Source organism: Alternaria arbusti, assembly GCF_024043155.1.
Source record: "Alternaria arbusti strain BMP 1465 chromosome Unknown scaffold_10, whole genome shotgun sequence".
NCBI lineage: Eukaryota > Fungi > Ascomycota > Dothideomycetes > Pleosporales > Pleosporaceae > Alternaria > Alternaria arbusti.
The window spans coordinates 486932-503079 of record NW_026249950.1 but is presented as its reverse complement, the minus strand read 5'-3'; the positions used below and the strand labels follow the sequence as shown (position 1 = coordinate 503079).

Here is a 16148-nt window from a genome sequence, read left to right as displayed (position 1 = left end):
TCCAACGGTTCGTAGCGTGCCCGGGGACAGACGTGACTTTGCTGCATGGCGACTAGTTTGCATGAGGGTAGCTAGGCACTCCATGTGTACTTCATTTTCTTCATTCAGATATCTACGTTACAGCATTTACAAACTCCATGACACGTATTGTACCGGCAATTCCATCCAACACCTTCAACGCCTTATCGTATCGCAACTACTTCTGCGCTTCTTCCCTTTTCACTCTGAAGAAGGCCAGTTTGGCGAAACGTCCTAATTGACCCCAGTAGTGCCGACCAGCAGAGTGGTCCATGATCCTCTCTAGTAATCTCACGACCGCCATCCTGACATCCTGTCGAGGATGAAACAAGCCTAGACTAAGATAGAAGAGACCAGCATCTGGGATCACACAGAGCAGCTGCAGGATGGTGTCGTACTGGAGCTGCGAATTCGCCTTGCGCTCAGAGTCATTCGCGATGGAAAGTGACTGGGCCATGGACGACAAATCACTCGAAGAAGCATTCGCACTCTCACTAGGTGGTGAACCCGCTTCTTCAACACACCGCGCAAGTGCAAGATAAATGCCCGCAGATTGATCGTGCGTAAGTTTCAAGCATCGTAACTTGTCGTGCTGGTGGCCAATATCAAGACCGCGCACTGGTCTCTTTTTCCAATGTCTCGCTAGATCTTGAACGCAGCTGTAATAACTCCTTGTGTTGCGCCAGCCCTCGATACGGTGTACGTTTGCAGCGAGCTCGCGTAGCTTATGGTTCTCGTCTGGCCAGACGTAGCCATGGCCAGAGACACCATATGCGCCAACATCGGTCTCGTGGGAGCCAATGTACAATGCCGAAGCGCCATAGACCGTCTCTTCGAAAGCGGCCGCGATGCGGGTGAACTTGAGCACCCACGAACGCCACTTAGCTCGTATAGCATTCTCGCCGTGACGGTTGGCAATGCTCTCGAGAAGTCTGTCCATAAATTGGGTGTCGCCGGTCGGATCGACACCGCCGCCCTTGCCGTCAAAGGCTGGTGGTGCACCTGGCCCATTCAATGGTAGCCCCTGTTGCTGGAAGAACATGGAGCCCTCTGTGGGTGACGCCGTTTCAATGCGATTGCTGATCTTCATGCGACCGGTCGGCAGATCGCAAAGCAGATCCCACCACTCGGGCTTGTAGGAGAACGCTGGGTTGGTGACGCCAGCAATAAAGCCAGGTACCTTCAGCAGGTCATCTACTTTGGTAAGATCGGTATATGGGAACGCATGGCGAACGAAGCCGCGGAGAATGCCGCCCGAGGCCAGAGCACATGCTGCTAGTACAGCTTCAGCGACTTCGCCTGAAGGGCGATTATGTCCGATGAAGATGATGCGCTTCTGTGTGAGGAGGGCGTTGACGAGGACGATGATGGGATGAGTGAATGCGCCGCTCGTGGTCAGATGTGGGTGTAAAGCGAAGGGCTGCGGTTGCGCCGCGTGGGGCGCGGAGAAGGTTTGGATGAGCTTGATCAAGGAGAAGTCGCCCACAGTCTCTGGACTCAAAGCGGTGGGTATCTTGACAGGAACGGGTATGCCGTTATAGTTGATCTTGGACTCGAACTCGTGCGTGTCGCGCGGGACAGTGTATGTCTTCTTGCGCGATTGAGGATCTGAAGATGTTTCGACAGAGTCTCTCGCAGCATCGAGCTTCTTCCGCTGCCGGACCATGAGCTCAAACTTCTCCACGAACATGTCTTTAGCATCGCTAGCGCCAAGCACGAAGTTCTCCAGGGGTGAGAGCCTCGGGAGAAGTGAGAGGTCCATGGCATTGAGGGCGTTGTACAGAGATTCGAGCGTCTCCAGGACAGGTGCTCTGAAGTATTCTTCAAGTGCCAGCAGTAACAGGGGCTTGTATATGTGCAGGAAGGGATGGCGCGTGCATATGGCCATGGCTTTGACGATGGCACCTCTGCGTAGTGTTAGTCTTGCCAAGTTCATGGAAACGTTCTTCCTACCTCTTCACCGTATTGTCCTGCTTGGTGTTGACCAGGTTCAAGACATAGACCAATGGTGGCCCGTCAGGGTCTGGCTCCCCTTCGCTTTCTGTGTCGTCGTCTCCGTCATCGTATTCGTCGTCTTGCTCTTCCGTGCCGGCAGTCGCATCGTCGTCGCCGTCATCTTCCAGGCCCTCTTTCCGCCGCCGTCTCCGCCTCCTGCGCTCTCTCCGTGCCTCGCGCTCCTCCTCTTCGGCTGTGGTGTCCTTGTGCAGGAAGAAGATGGTCCAGTCTTGACTGCGCACGTGGGCCTGATCGGGCAACATGAGCTCTGCTAGCATAGTCTCGTCTCCACTGATAGCCGCCGGGTACTGGTGCTCCATGATGGAGCCGCGGTCAATGTCGAACGAGGCGACCAGGATGTATTCGACATGGTTCTCGACTGCATCGGCGGGATACTGCGAGCGCAACTTGGCGGTGCCTCTGGGAATGGCGGCCATGGAGGACTGATATGACTCGTCGTGCGAGGACTGGATCGACTCGTCTTCGTCGCCCTCGCGGAGCATGGGGGGTTGCGGGGAGCGAGCTTTCGGGTGGTGGCCATTGCGGGTAGAGGGCGATCGCGAGGGAGGGAACGAGGAGAAAGAGGGCTGGCGCTGCAGGGAAACAGGCTGAGCGGCATTGGGCCCGCTTGGCCGCTGTGCGATTACTTCAGCCATGAGTGTCTCCATCTTCTTCTGTACGGGCACCTGGCGACTCGGATGCTACATTATAGATCGACGGCGCTAGGGGAGCCTAATGTAACCGTTCCGAAACAACATGACGCGCTGTAGCTGGCGGTGATGGGGGATTGATCCAGCAGGCCGTGGGTCTGGGAGCGTGAATGGCTACCGCATAGTATCCGGAGCTGTGACTATGCGTGTGACCCGCTATGCTGCCCGCAGAGAGTGAACGAACCCTGCATGCCCACGCCATTGACCCATGTCAGCTTATCGATAGGCTCGTTGCTAGGCCATCCCATTGACAACACCAAACAACGCGACGACCAGCGACATCACCAAAACGAATATACGCACCATGGTATGCTGGACCCTTGGGAATTATGCGGACAAGACTAATCAAGATATGCAGTCTACAACACCAACGCCCTACAAGCCCTCGCCCCTCTCCTTCAACAGTCCGCGCCAGTCGCCCTTCCGCAGACCAGGCTCCATCAGGGAGAGCTCACCGTCTACCTTGCGACCATCGACGCCGAATAGTTCGCCTCTAAAGCCTAAAGAGACTCCGACATCCCCTGCGCAAACCCCCAACCGTCTGTCCATTGGGGGCAACCCATCGCAGAACCCGCCATCCTGGCTGAACACACGGGGGACGACGGGCACCCCAGAAGCGCCCAATTCGCCTTCTCGAAATCTCTCGCCTGGACGCAATGTCTCGCCAACGCGGAATGTTTCCTCGTCTTCGCAGATGACGGTGCGCCCTCTAAGTACATCATCCATCGCAGCCAAGTTTGAGGCCGCTGGGAGGGACGACGCACCACCGCCTCTGTTTAGCAGAAAAAAGTCACCACCTGTCGAGAATATCGAGCCAATTGAGAGCCTCAAGCCAGCCGAGATTCATACTCCGGTTGAGGAGCAGAAGCCGGCTGAGCCCTACAAGCCGGTCGAGACATACAAGCCAGTCGAAACCTTCAAGCCAGTCGAAACCTACAAACCTGTCGAGACCTACAAGCCAACAGAGCGCAAAGCACGACCAGCACCCATGCAACGCATGGCCTCCAGCGACGCCCTCTCCAAACTGCCCCCACCCCTCCTCCACAGCATGCGCGAGTCCTTCAGCGTCATGGACCGCGACGACGACGGTCACGTCAACTCCGCCGACGTCGCAGACATGCTCTCCCAACTCGGTCTCTCGGCCACCCCCTCCCAACTCTCCACCTACTTCAACGGCGCACAATCCATCAACCTAGCGACCTACCTGACCACGCTATCCGACCTCCTCGGCAACCTCTCCCACCAGAACGAACTGACCGCCGCGTTCGAGGCCTTCGATGACAATGACGACGGGCAGATTGATTTGGCGGAGTTGAAGGATGCTTTATTGCATACGGCGCCTGAGGCTGGGGAAAGGAAGTTGACGGAGCGGGAGATTGATATGGCTATTGAGGGGTTTAGCGGGCGGAGGGCTTTCGCTAAGGGAGGGAAGAGTTTGGGCAATAGGACGGAGGTGTTTAGATGGCAGGAGTTTATGTTTAGTCTTACGGGTGGGGGTGGTAATGGTGGGGAGAATGGCGAGGGGGCTGCGGCGCCGGCGTAGATATATCCATGGAAGGCAAGTGCAATTGGGTTTGGTTCGAGTTGGGATTTTGGGTTTATGCGCAAGGAAGTGCGGGTTCATGTATACCAATGAGTATTTGATTTATGCACGAGCAGCGCTTCTTGTTCTCTTATACGACAATGTATCTTGCTGTGAGTGTCATTGGGATTGTATGTGCTAAATGCCTCGATGTCTAGTGCTCAACGTAAAGCCAGTAGAGATGAAGATGAATAGAGCCCGTTGCTTTTCCAACGTACTTTCTTGAGACAAATAGCCTGTTCAAAAAAGGCACACAGTTGTTCAGTTGCTGGTGAGCTTAGGTCGAACAAACACCAAATGCACGATTTCCAAAGGCTCATAGTATTCTGACTACTGATCTTTCCGTTCGACTTCTTCCCCATACTCGCGGCAGCAGAAAACCAATCGCTTTTGAACGAACTGAATCGCGATGTAGCCCAGCAACGACTCTTCAGATCTCTTCCGGCCACGTACTGTCCAGCTTGACCTGATCTGCTACGCCACTCTCAACCTTGACTTTCTTGTCTTCCCTCTCCTCTTCTACGACACCCAGTCCTCTCTTGAGAGACATATTTCCGCTCTCTTCCTTCGCCAGCTTTGCTTTCTTCTTCAACGCCTCCCTCTTCTTCATCTCTTGAATGGCAGCTATCCACTCCACCATACCTGCTGTGTTCAGAGACCCCACGCTCTGATATCGGAATCCCTGCTCGATAACTTCGAGTAGATCAGGCTCGGCAATCGGCTTCCTGACTTCTGGGCACGGAGATGCGCGATTGATGCAGTCGCGGAGTGCACGGATGATGACGTGAGGCGACGAAAAGCGCATGGTCGTCTCAGCTGGTAGGTCCGGAATGGTTATTGAGCTGTCTGCTCCCCTGGATCTATCCCATGTCAATGAACTGTAGTGCGGGATGGGGTCCAGGCTCTGGTATGTGTCTGAGCCCCATGTCTGATATCCGGGCGCCGAGCAATCTGCTGAGAAGAAAACAATTCTCTTTTGGTTTGTGTTGACTCTTGAGAGTTTTAGTGAGTGGGTGGAGTAATCTCTTCCAAGCCAACTGCCATAGCGAACGTAGTGCACGCTTGCTAGTACCATGAGTTAGCATCCAGATCGTACTTGAGATTGTGTGTCAAGAGCTTGAATGCCAGTGACTGATTGGTATAGACTCACTTGAGGCATTTCGAAGATCGACTTCCTTCCTTATGTAAGTTCGTTGGTTGATATGCGCCCTGCCAGACCAACCTTCAAACCATACTGTGCCTTCGGTAAGATCGATGTGTAGTACTCCGACCTCGCCGTTGTGAATGGGTTGTGTGCGACAACACGCCATGAACAGGTGATTTGGCCAAGATGTAGAGTCTCTTGCGAGCTTGCGACTGATAGGCTGGGGTGAAACTTGGATCAGGCGGTGCTTGGAGTCGCTCTTTTTTATCTTGGTTGCGTGGGATGCTGGAACTTCTTTTCGGCGATTGACAGGGACTCTAATGGGGCGAGTCTCCATAGTCGAGATGATGCTGAGTCCTGAAAGTGGAGGCTGAACAATGCGTTCCGGCGTGGGAGTGGTTGTGATTGTCTGAATCGGACTGATGAATAGTCTTGGTAGCGGAGTCTCCATACGTTCCGGTGTGGGATTAGTTATCGTCGTCTGAAACATACTGATGGACAGTTTCGGTAGCAGGATCTCCATGCCTCCATGGTCTGATGGGATTTCGGGTTCTGTCTGCGTAGAGGCAGATGCCACCATCCTTCCATCGTCTAAGCCTCTGAATGTCCAGTCCACGACTCCACCGCTCCTACCTTGATAAGTCGTCTTCAGCACTCCGTCGTTCTTGATCAAGCGTAGACTCAGCCCTACTGCGCTGGCTTCAAGACCGAATCCCGGCTTTTGAACAAACCCGAAATCGACATCATCTGCGCCGTCATCGAAATCTTCGTCGTCTAAAACATGTACCTTCGGCTCTTTGTTTGGTCGCTCATGGACCAATGTAAGCTTTCCTGATTGTAGGTCGTGAAGATAGAGCGCAAGGCCCGCAGACTTGACAAGGAAGGCTCGCATGTTCGATGCCTTACTCTTGTAGGAGGGAGGCAACCTGAGCGCTGGAAGGTGACCAAGTCAAATAAAGCTGATGATCGCCAGGATAGCCAATGGGGCGAGCGAGTTGTAAAGAAAGAGCCAAGAAGTTAGCAAGCGGAGTTTTATATATGGATATGGAAGAGGCTGACACTCCGCTATCGTCTATGTGTCTCTTACCAGCACATGTCAAAAGATGCGATTCAAAACATGAGTCTCAGAGGTGATAGTCCCCTCGCACGATGGCGAATATCAATGAACGTTTCGCATCAGCATGAAGAATATAGTGTGATCGAAGTAGCTTAGAGACAACTCCACAACCTGTGGAACTTCATGCCAGTCATCCGAGGAGCTCGACAGTTAAGTCATAATGAGATTCGCGCTTGCCGATAATGTGGAGAAAAAATGCCCTGGTGGATGTCTTCATGGCGTCTACCAAGGCCACTGATCCGGTCGCGATTTCACTTGTACAATCCGAGGATATCAGTCTTTCCCAGTGTATGGAAACAGAGATAGTCCTGAACTGTCGCTAACAGAGGTTTTTCTGTCGGAGGTCCCAGGTCGAGGCATTCGTCACTTCCTACGTTGAGGCTCTGCAAACGTGAACGGGCTACCCTCGGCGATGAATGTTCGGGCTGATGACACAACATACCAGCCTCTTCCTTTCTCAAGCCGACCGACTCGATCCCGAGACGGGCCATGATCAATGACGGTGAGCAAAGATGGGAAACAAAGAACATGTTCGTCCATTAGGAGCCGTTGCCGTGGTTCATGCATGGATGGAGGCCTTGAGAACCCTGTAGCTAGCGTAGGCTGGACACGTCCGGTGGCTCCTGCCATTGGAGGACAGCACACGTGATGTACAACACATCGGCGCGGATTAGAAAGCTTCAAAAATTGCCATCCAGTCGTTGGATAATGGCTTTGAATAGTGTTGAAATAGGCCTGAAAGCGGCTAGCACTGGTGAGCTGGCCGAAAGAGGTCGCAGCTATAATATGTCATCGGGCGCCCATTGGTTTAGGCGTTGCAGCACAGACGCAGTTCGCGCGCTGCATGAGCGATTGGAGAGCTTCCACCATTTTATATCTTGACCCGACCCCTCCTCACATCCCACCGTTGCTCCATACCGAACATGAGTGGCCCGGGAGAAAATCGGTATGTCTGAGACAATGCGCACGCGAAGCTGTGGGAGCTCATGCATACTGACAACTGGTACAGCTGGCGGCGGCAGGGTCAAGCCAACCGCAACTCCAACTCGGGCGCAAACACCCCCACCAAGGACAATGCAGGCCGGCAGCAGGCCATGCCAGCGCCCACGGGGAACGTATGGGGAGCCAAACAGGGGAAAGGATCAGGCCCCGCGGCTGCACCAGCTCAAGCGCAGCCCGACCAGCACGTACCTGTGAAGGAATTCAATGCGAACGAGGTCAGGGACTTCCTCAAGAAGAGTACGTCTATGGCATTGCTGGTACACGATAGGGCATGAGCTAATCGATTGCAGAATACCTTGAGAGCACAGCTAGTATGAACCTCTCTATCACCCGTGCGTATGTCCAGAGGACTAACATGCATTCAGACCAACCCTCGGTATACCACAAGGTCCCCGGTGACTCTGTCCCGACCCGAAGCACTGGCGCATGGGGCAAAGGAGGTAAGGCGCCATCGAACCGCCACTGAGGCTGGCATACTGACAGAGATCAGGCACCATGACACACCTCATGCCGACCGGCCAGGACTTCTTCACACAGCTGAAGAAGCAGATCGCCAGTCTCGAGCAGACCAAACCCGCGCAATAATCGCATACACACCCGATATCTATTTCAGCGGCATTATGAGGGCATTACAGGAGTTCTGTGGGCATTGAATTGCATGGGCGCTATATGGCAGTACCTATAGCGGCATGAGTAAGGTCATGTTCAGGCGTCTTGGAGTTTGTGAGCGTGTTTCGGCCCAGCTTAGGATGATCGCACGCGATACCCATCTTGAAAGTGTTTGGGGTTCAGGTTACACAGCATTGGAGAGCGTTCGGATGTAAAAGGTCGTATTGTCTGACATGTGTCTGAGTCAAAACGTGCTATCAGCTATGAAGAATCCACAGTCGTTACTATATCAGACACAACTGCTGCATACTAGTATATGAGTGAAATACGACCGTCATCGTATCAAGGCCACCTGCTACCAGGATACCCATACCCCTTTCACTCGTGCAAAGAAGGGTCCACAAGCCTTCGCGCAAGCCACTAATTCCAAACAACCGGCAAGCGTCAACAAACACCAGGCTGGACGGCTGGACGGCAACCGAGGCTCCATCGTTGTCATTTTGCACGCCTTCACTGCACGCGCTCTATCGCTAAGCGGCACAAGCCACTTATCATCACGCATCATAGCACTTGATACCTGAGGCGCATCTCCGCAGCCACAGCCAAGGCCGCACCATCGCTGAAGCTCTGAGGCCGTCAACACGCCGATACCCCGCCACAGGACCTCCTATCCCAGCGCAATTACATAGACTTTTGGCGGCTTGTTAGGGCAGAGCCGCGTCGTGCAGGTGCTGCGAGGCTGACGCGCATTGCGCGCCCTGGATCACGGTTCACTCCCGCGTAGATCTCCGACTGGGGACTCCTAATGCGGTCCGCCTTTGTTCATTTCCGCGACTTCACGAGCCTTCGACGTGTTCGGAACACCGGCGACTATCGCAATACCACGACAACGCCATGTCGTCCCCTCCCAGCACTCCCACCCAGCGGCCTGCATCTTCGCACCGCCGACACCCCTCCAGCCTAGACATGTCACACAACACCGCATCGAGACGGCAGTCCTTCACCCGCCGCAACTCTGGCTACTCGCCCATAACGCCGCGCTCATCGCATGAATTCGAACACAGCCCCGCGCACCAATTCGACGGCGGAGGAGACGGCAATGGCTTGGGCAACTTGGCCGACGAGCTCGGCGAGATGTACGACGATGATGACGAGGGCATGGAGGGCGAATACGGCGAGGAACTGGACGAGGCACAAGACGAGAACATCGGCACGGCTGTAGAACACGACGGCTCTTATGGAGTCGACAGCGCAGCTAGCCTCAACGGTGTACGGGATAGTGGGGTTGCCATGCAGGACTCGTCTCCGGCGCGCCTCAGTCCAGGGTCGGCCGTTAAGACGAAAAAGCACACAAGGCAACGGTCGCTGTACGATGGCTCCGACTACGGTGACGACTCTGACCTGGAAAATGAGGGCATCTCGCCCGCGCTCGACGCGCGGATGGCTGCTATCGAGAGTCTGGCACGGAGAGGCATGGAGGAGAATGGGAGCGCATCGGACGAGGTGGTGAAGAGGGTTACACAACAACTCCGAGATCTTGGCAGCCAGATTGCTATGGAGAACGGAGCGACGAGGTATGTTACAATTCGCAGACGTGTCCAGTCATATCGCTAACAACCCCCAGACTAAAGACTGCCCATGAGGCTCTGACAACGCATCTGACACACCAATCGCGTACCCTCACGTCCATCGCCGTATCCTTCTCAGGCCCGTTCGCCATCTTTCCCGACCCAGAGGACATCGACGAACTTCTCCCCATCATACAGACCACACTGGAGCTGCTACCCCACCCTTCCGCCGATCCGCTCGTTGCCATTTCCCACCTCACCCACTCCAGCCGCGAACTCATCCAACACCTCTCAAACGTCAGCGATACCCTACACATGTCACGGCAAACTACGGCGAATGCAGCCAGACGGCTCAAAGTCAGCAAAGAGCAACTGCAGGACTGGAAACGCGACAACGAAAAGACGCAAGAAGGACAGGAATACATTGAGCATGGGGACTGGGACCGACGGCTCAAAGAGAGGGAGGCGAAACGGGCTTGTGCAAACGTGCTGGATGGGTTTGAGGACGTCTGTGGACAATGGAGGAAGAGACTTTGTGAGGGTCTGGGCGTTGCGAGTGCGTAGAACCTCCCTGCGTGTCTCTCTGGGCTGTTCTACCTCAGCGAGTCTTTTGCAGGGCTCACGACTGACCCAGTACAGGCGCGGATGTCCCGGACGAGGACGCATACATTCGCCCTTATTGGCACCCTGCCTCCGCCAGCACAGCGCCGGAACCGCCGGCAGAGTCTGAGTGGTCAGACTGCACTCCGGTGAAGGCGGCGCCCAAGAAGCCGACTCAACAAACCAGCACAGACTCGATGTTTCCAAACTCTTCGGATGAGATGCATTGATCACCACTTCTTTTTCCTATGTTGTATTTGTTGCATTGATATGGCATGGCAGTAAGGTGTTTTTGGCGGCGGCAACTGATAGATGGAGAACCTGGTAATACCCCATTTATATCTATAGCTTCAGGACAAGCGCTTGTCTCATTTGTAGGAGTTGGGGGCCTTTTGATAGATGAAGAATGAAAGGCATTACAGTATTGCAGGTGGGAAGACGCTTTTGGAGTTGTACTTGGTGGGATTATGCTAACTATGAGATTTGATAACAGCTACAGACGATATAGCTCATGCTAGCTTCCGGATCGAGCTTACGTCGCTTACTCCGGTACCTTCGACGACCTTTGCCTCGATGACTTCATACACAGGCACCTCCTTAAGTCTCTCGACGATGTGATGCAGCGTTGGCAGCGCCTTCCAATCCAAAGCATCAAAAGAGATATCAGCCGAGCTCGCCTTCAACGTCCGCTCGACCTTCTTCTCCACCGTCTTCGCATCCTCCTCACCCGGCAGAAAAGCGGTGTACTCCACATCCGCCTGCCCGCGCTCCTTGCTACCCATGTTACCAGTAGCTGGTACATACTTGTGCAATAAGAGGCCCTCGTCTTTCGGAAGAGGAGGAGAGAGTCTTGGCGCTTCACCGTTCGTTGCAGAATGTTCCTGCAGCCCGGACAGTGACATGCTGCAGAACTTGGATGACATCCAGCCTGCGTCGAGCGTCCACTTGCCGCCGTCACTCTTCACATCGAGCTCTGCGAAAAGCTTGGGGAAGCCTAGTTCCTCCCTTCCACTCAGTATGGGATCAGCCAGGTTCTCGAAGAGGACAGGCAGGTATGTGCCCGTCACCGTCTCGCCATCCGCTTTCGTGTGCTGGATGCCATGGATGTACAGCCCGAAATGACTGTATCCTCTACCACCAAGCCACTCGAGATTGTCTAGCTGCGTCACCGCGAAACTCGCATAGCAAGCTGTATCGGCAGCCGCAAACTGCAACTTCTCCGTCGGCAAGAGGTTTTCCAACACAGTCCGGCTCGTCTTGAACTTGATACTAGCAGTCTTGAACGTAGCCTTCGACCCATCTCTCGGCCGTCCAGCGAAGTCTTGCCTCGGGCCCGGCATGGGACCAAAAGCAGTAGGCATCCGCCAGAACAGACCTTTCTTGTTCTCCCACTCCCATTTGCGGAGCATTTGGCTGGAGTAGTCCCATTCGTCGTGGCCGAAGTTGTAGTTTGTGAACTTGTGGGGGTCGACTGGTGGGCCGCTGCCGAGGTCTTTGCCTGCTACGCGAGAGTACTCTTGGATTGTGGAGGCGCGTTCGTATCTGCATTTTTCGTAGAGCTTGAGGCGTGCAGGGATGGAGTCGAGGGGTGTGTCTAGTGGGAGCATGACGGCGAGGGAGGCGGCGTCTTCGATGGCTTGGCCTGCGCCTTGTCCTTGGTCTGGGCTGTGGTCAGCTTGATTCTCGTTACGATGATGAAGCGAGGACTGAGCTTACGAGGTGTAAATGGATGTGCAGCGTCGCCGATAAGCACCAGCTTCTCATCTGTCCAGGTCGGCAGTTGGTCCATGTCCAGCAACTCCCACACCTTCAACGTCTCCTCGTCCGCCATACCCAGCAACTTGAGCACCGCAGGCTCGAAGTCCTTGTACACATCCAACATCTTGTTCAAGTTACCCTGGTTCTGCCAGTCACTGCTACCTGGCTCTTCCGGATCAATCTGACTCTCAGACGTCGGATGAATACAAACAAAGTTCAACAACGTGTTGTTCGACGTCGGGTACACCACCACTCTCCGATCCCGCGCAAAGATCATAATGAGATGACCCTCCTTCTCCGCAAACTTGCGCGTCGTCTCATCATCCAACGCCCGCTGCCTGGGAATCAGGAAACGGAACGCGCTCTTCCCACTCCCAAAAGTCTTGATGTTCTCCGCACCAGGGATACGCGGTCGAGTCTTGGAATGAACGCCATCTGCGCCAACAACAACGTCGCTCTGGATCTTCTCCCCATCTTCTAGTACAACAACACCCGCCTTAGCATCAACATCCACAACCTTCGCCCTCAATCTAAGAACAGCCGGCTTCCCCTCCCCCTCCTCACACGTAGCCAGCCTCTTCAACTCACTGTGCAGACTCACGCGATGCCCAAGCTGCCAGGGATGCTGCCACCGCGCTGCGTCATGCTCGAGCGGCACGGTAAAGAGTTCCTTGCCATTCGGCAGCATCTGCGTCATCAGACGACACGCTACAGCGCCTTGGGCTTCTGGGACCATGCCCATGCGGCGGAGGAGACCGTTAGCGTTGGGTGCGAGGTGCACGGCTGCACCGAGTTCGTTGGCGAAACGAGAGGCTTCGAGGAGGGTTACTGCGTGCCCGCGTTGACGCAGGAAGATGGCTGCGCTGAGCCCGCCGATGCCAGCGCCGCATATTGTTATCTTGAGGGGCTGTGTGGATGGGGGTGTGTGCCCGTTGGTACCGTTGGTACCGTTCGTGAAGTGCATGATGGGTGTGTATGAGAGAAGCGTTGCAAGATGCTTGAGGTTTGCAACAGCTCAGTATGAGAAGAGAGCAAAGAGTATGTCTCAAGCCCCAGAAGAAAGTTGTCTAGATAGCTCTGCCAACTAGATCCCCTCTACTTCTGCCGGTTCACAAATCGTGTTTGCCTTGATGATCGGTTCAAGATGGGGATGGGCCCTCCACTTCCCGGCGCTGTGGGTGGGCATACGGGTTAGTATGGGTGGGTTGGTGGTAGACTGATGCAGGGCACTGCGAAGGCACCTGTCGGAGTCCGAACGTGATTACTATCTGCGGAGTGAGCCGTCGCAGTTCGCAGGCTAAATGCGATATGGGTGGTGGTTGGTGGCGCATGCTGACTGAGCCGAGGATGCGCGTATGTGGTGTTGCTGCACGTATGTCATGAGGGACGCCTGAACGAGATCGACATGCGCTTTGGGTGATATACTCTGGAATGAAGCATAGAGCACTGCAGATATGATTTTGACGTTTCACGACAGATTGCAGCAGTATCATGGATGTAGAAAAGAATTGAGCATTGCGAGCGCCGGAAAAATGTTGGTCTATGTACACCAAGTCCCTCACCACTCCCCACCAATCTTGTATCCGACATTCCAGAATCGTCCCAGAGTATTCCGCCACGCTTTGGACATTGTCTGCGTGGTTATCAGCATGCATGCCCTTCTAATCAAGCTAAAATACTCACCGATTCCAAGAACACGCCTGTGAACATGACTCCGACAAATGCTTGTTCAATGCCGTTCAAATAAACTCTCCGCTCGCTCTGGTCGAGTTCGTGGTTGATCGGGCGGTACGCAGGCACACGGCGATGTTCCGTCGGCCAGTCGCTAGGATTCTGCTGCGATTGCGTTGACGACGAATTCGGTGCGGGATGCGCATTAAGGCTTGTGTCGAGTCCCTCAGTCTGTTCCCCGCTGTGATGGAGATCGTAGTCTGCGAGGGTGGCCTCGAGGTTGTAGTGGATCGGGTTGGCGGTGGTTGTTACAGACATGTTGACAGCGATAGCGAACTTGGTGGGACAAAGTTGGGCGACGACGTCTATGGTATCAATCAACAATATTACTACCCCGAGCGACGTGAGATGGAAGTACGCGTCCCTCGCGGTCCGAAAGTTGGAGACACGCGGAGAAGCTGGGGGCAGGGGTCGCAACCTTCGGAATGTGGGGGGTTCATCGCGCCCGCGTACTGTCGGCAGCATTGCCGGCGCAAATGGGCTGACTGCCGTGTCAGAACATCCGTACACCTCCTAGAGCTTACATTACATATCGCAGTCTGGAGGACACTTCTTCTGGAAAATCATCGTTGTTGTTCGGTCTGTTCCTGCCATTCGTAATGTCGTCGCCCATCACCCCCGAAGTTGCGCTGGCCAATCTCCAGGCGACTGCGCTTACTGCCCGCTGCCACAACGCTCTTTTCCGTCTCAAACAACTCAAATCGCTGCACGATGCGTTGCGCAACAACAGCAATGCAATCGCAGATGCTCTGAAGCAAGATACGCACGTGTCTGATGAAGAGGCGATCACCGAGGTTGCGCTTGCCCTAGATGTGGTCAAGGAGCATTATGGCTCGATTGATGCGGCCAAAGAGCTGGAAGCCGAGTACAGAATCACCAATGGCAAAGATGCTAGTGATAAGAGAGAACCTTGGGGTGTTGCGTATATCGAGCCTCAAAGAAGTCATACGCCATTCTTCTCGGTCATTGCACCTTTGAGCGCTGGTCTCGCAACCGGCAGCTGCATAGCACTGAAGGTCAGTTTGCTGCAGACTTCAATCCGGAACGTCATCTAACGATATTGCAGCTCGAAAACAACCTTCGCGCACTTCCTTCTCTGCTCCGAAAATTGCTTACCGAAGCCCTCGAATCAGATACCTTTGCTGTCATCGCCTCCGACCCTCCTTCAGACTCACTATCAGCCTGTCTACAGGTATTCCAAGAGACACAAGTCAGCTCGCCAACATACACACAACTCGTATCACCACGAAACAAGATCGTCGCAGTTGTGGACCGCACAGCAGATCTCGCATCAGCAGCCGAGCAACTAGTAACAGCACGCTTCGCATTCGGAGGAACATCACCATATGCACCCGACGTCGTCCTCGTTAACGAGTTTATCAAGAAAGAGTTCCTAGAGCACGTTCTTCGACACTCCCTCCCCTTCCTGGCTGGATCCAGTGGCGTGTCAAACGGCTCAACAAACACAAGAGAGCACAAGAAGTCTTCACGCGTAGCAGAAACCTTCCAAGGACTCACGGACAGCAAGTCATGGAAGCTGAACACCATAACACAAGGCGACAACGGCGCCGTCGTCGAGCTCTCCAACCTCTCCTCCCTACCATCCAAGTCCCCACAACCCGTCTTCTGCGTCTCAGCAATCACATCTTTGGAACATGCCATCAGCCTCGTCGAGGACGACCTAGACCCCCAACAGAGTCTGCTGGCTGCATACCACTTTGGCACCCCGTCTACGGGCAAGTACCTCTCACAGTTCGTCAACGCCGACGCGTCATTCACGAACAACATTCCCTTCCGTCTGCTTCTCGGCCCGGCTGCTCCGTCTTTCCAGCCCGTCGATGTGGAGAAGCGATACACAGCCCAGCACTTCACTCGTATCTCGCCTGCGTACATCGCAGCACCTGCTTCGCAAGCGACATTGTTAAAGGTTCTTTCGGGTAAGGACTCGAAGAAGGCGGCGGCAGAGCTTCTTAGCAAAGCGACGCAGGAGATTAGAGAGAAGAAGCGCGCTGAGTCAATCGCAATTGGTTACTTTGAGCAGGGTATCTTTATCGGGTTGGGTGTGTACGGTATTCCTATTCTGACATGTATTGGCTCGGCACTTTTCTTTGGTGTGCGGGCGGGCTTGAGGAGGTGGGCTTTTGTTTGAGGGTGGGGTGTAATATAGATTGAATGGTATTGCGCATTCTTACAGAGAGCTAGGTCATCGTGTTGCGTGATTGTCGTGATGCGCTAATTATGAAGTTGGCAGCGCGATGCTCGCTGGTCATCAAGAACAAGGGCGGCAGACTTAGGAGAAAGAGCTAGAATTACG

The 16148-nt window shown here is 54.4% G+C and overlaps 7 protein-coding genes across 7 annotated transcripts; 4 read left to right on the top strand and 3 right to left on the bottom strand.

The window, feature by feature from the left end:
* Positions 1-196: 196 nt before the first annotated feature.
* On the bottom strand, positions 197-2681 carry J4E86_007426 (uncharacterized protein; the record flags this gene model as incomplete). Its single annotated transcript, XM_051447946.1, has 2 exons — positions 197-1925; positions 1972-2681. The coding sequence occupies 2 exons, from the start codon at positions 2679-2681 to the stop codon at positions 197-199; spliced, it is 2439 nt and encodes an 812-aa protein (XP_051300884.1).
* Positions 2682-3027: 346 nt separating this feature from the next.
* Positions 3028-4266, top strand: J4E86_007425 (uncharacterized protein; the record flags this gene model as incomplete). Its single annotated transcript, XM_051447945.1, has 1 exon — positions 3028-4266. The coding sequence occupies one exon, from the start codon at positions 3028-3030 to the stop codon at positions 4264-4266; it is 1239 nt and encodes a 412-aa protein (XP_051300883.1).
* Positions 4267-4735: 469 nt separating this feature from the next.
* On the bottom strand, positions 4736-6341 carry J4E86_007424 (uncharacterized protein; the record flags this gene model as incomplete). The annotated part of the gene is made up of 2 exons (XM_051447944.1): positions 4736-5256; positions 5456-6341. The coding sequence occupies 2 exons, from the start codon at positions 6339-6341 to the stop codon at positions 4736-4738; spliced, it is 1407 nt and encodes a 468-aa protein (XP_051300882.1).
* A 1148-nt stretch (positions 6342-7489) lies between these two features.
* Positions 7490-8153, top strand: J4E86_007423 (uncharacterized protein; the record flags this gene model as incomplete). Its single annotated transcript, XM_051447943.1, has 5 exons — positions 7490-7512; positions 7576-7805; positions 7859-7879; positions 7934-8008; positions 8059-8153. The coding sequence occupies 5 exons, from the start codon at positions 7490-7492 to the stop codon at positions 8151-8153; spliced, it is 444 nt and encodes a 147-aa protein (XP_051300881.1).
* A 918-nt stretch (positions 8154-9071) lies between these two features.
* Positions 9072-10575, top strand: J4E86_007422 (uncharacterized protein; the record flags this gene model as incomplete). Its single annotated transcript, XM_051447942.1, has 3 exons — positions 9072-9751; positions 9802-10301; positions 10385-10575. The coding sequence occupies 3 exons, from the start codon at positions 9072-9074 to the stop codon at positions 10573-10575; spliced, it is 1371 nt and encodes a 456-aa protein (XP_051300880.1).
* Positions 10576-10854: 279 nt separating this feature from the next.
* On the bottom strand, positions 10855-14092 carry J4E86_007421 (uncharacterized protein; the record flags this gene model as incomplete). Its single annotated transcript, XM_051447941.1, has 3 exons — positions 10855-12005; positions 12062-13010; positions 13787-14092. 3 exons carry the CDS (start codon positions 14090-14092, stop codon positions 10855-10857), a joined length of 2406 nt encoding a protein of 801 aa, XP_051300879.1.
* A 341-nt stretch (positions 14093-14433) lies between these two features.
* J4E86_007420 (uncharacterized protein) lies at positions 14434-15983 on the top strand (the record flags this gene model as incomplete). Its single annotated transcript, XM_051447940.1, has 2 exons — positions 14434-14850; positions 14901-15983. The coding sequence occupies 2 exons, from the start codon at positions 14434-14436 to the stop codon at positions 15981-15983; spliced, it is 1500 nt and encodes a 499-aa protein (XP_051300878.1).
* Positions 15984-16148: the final 165 nt, after the last annotated feature.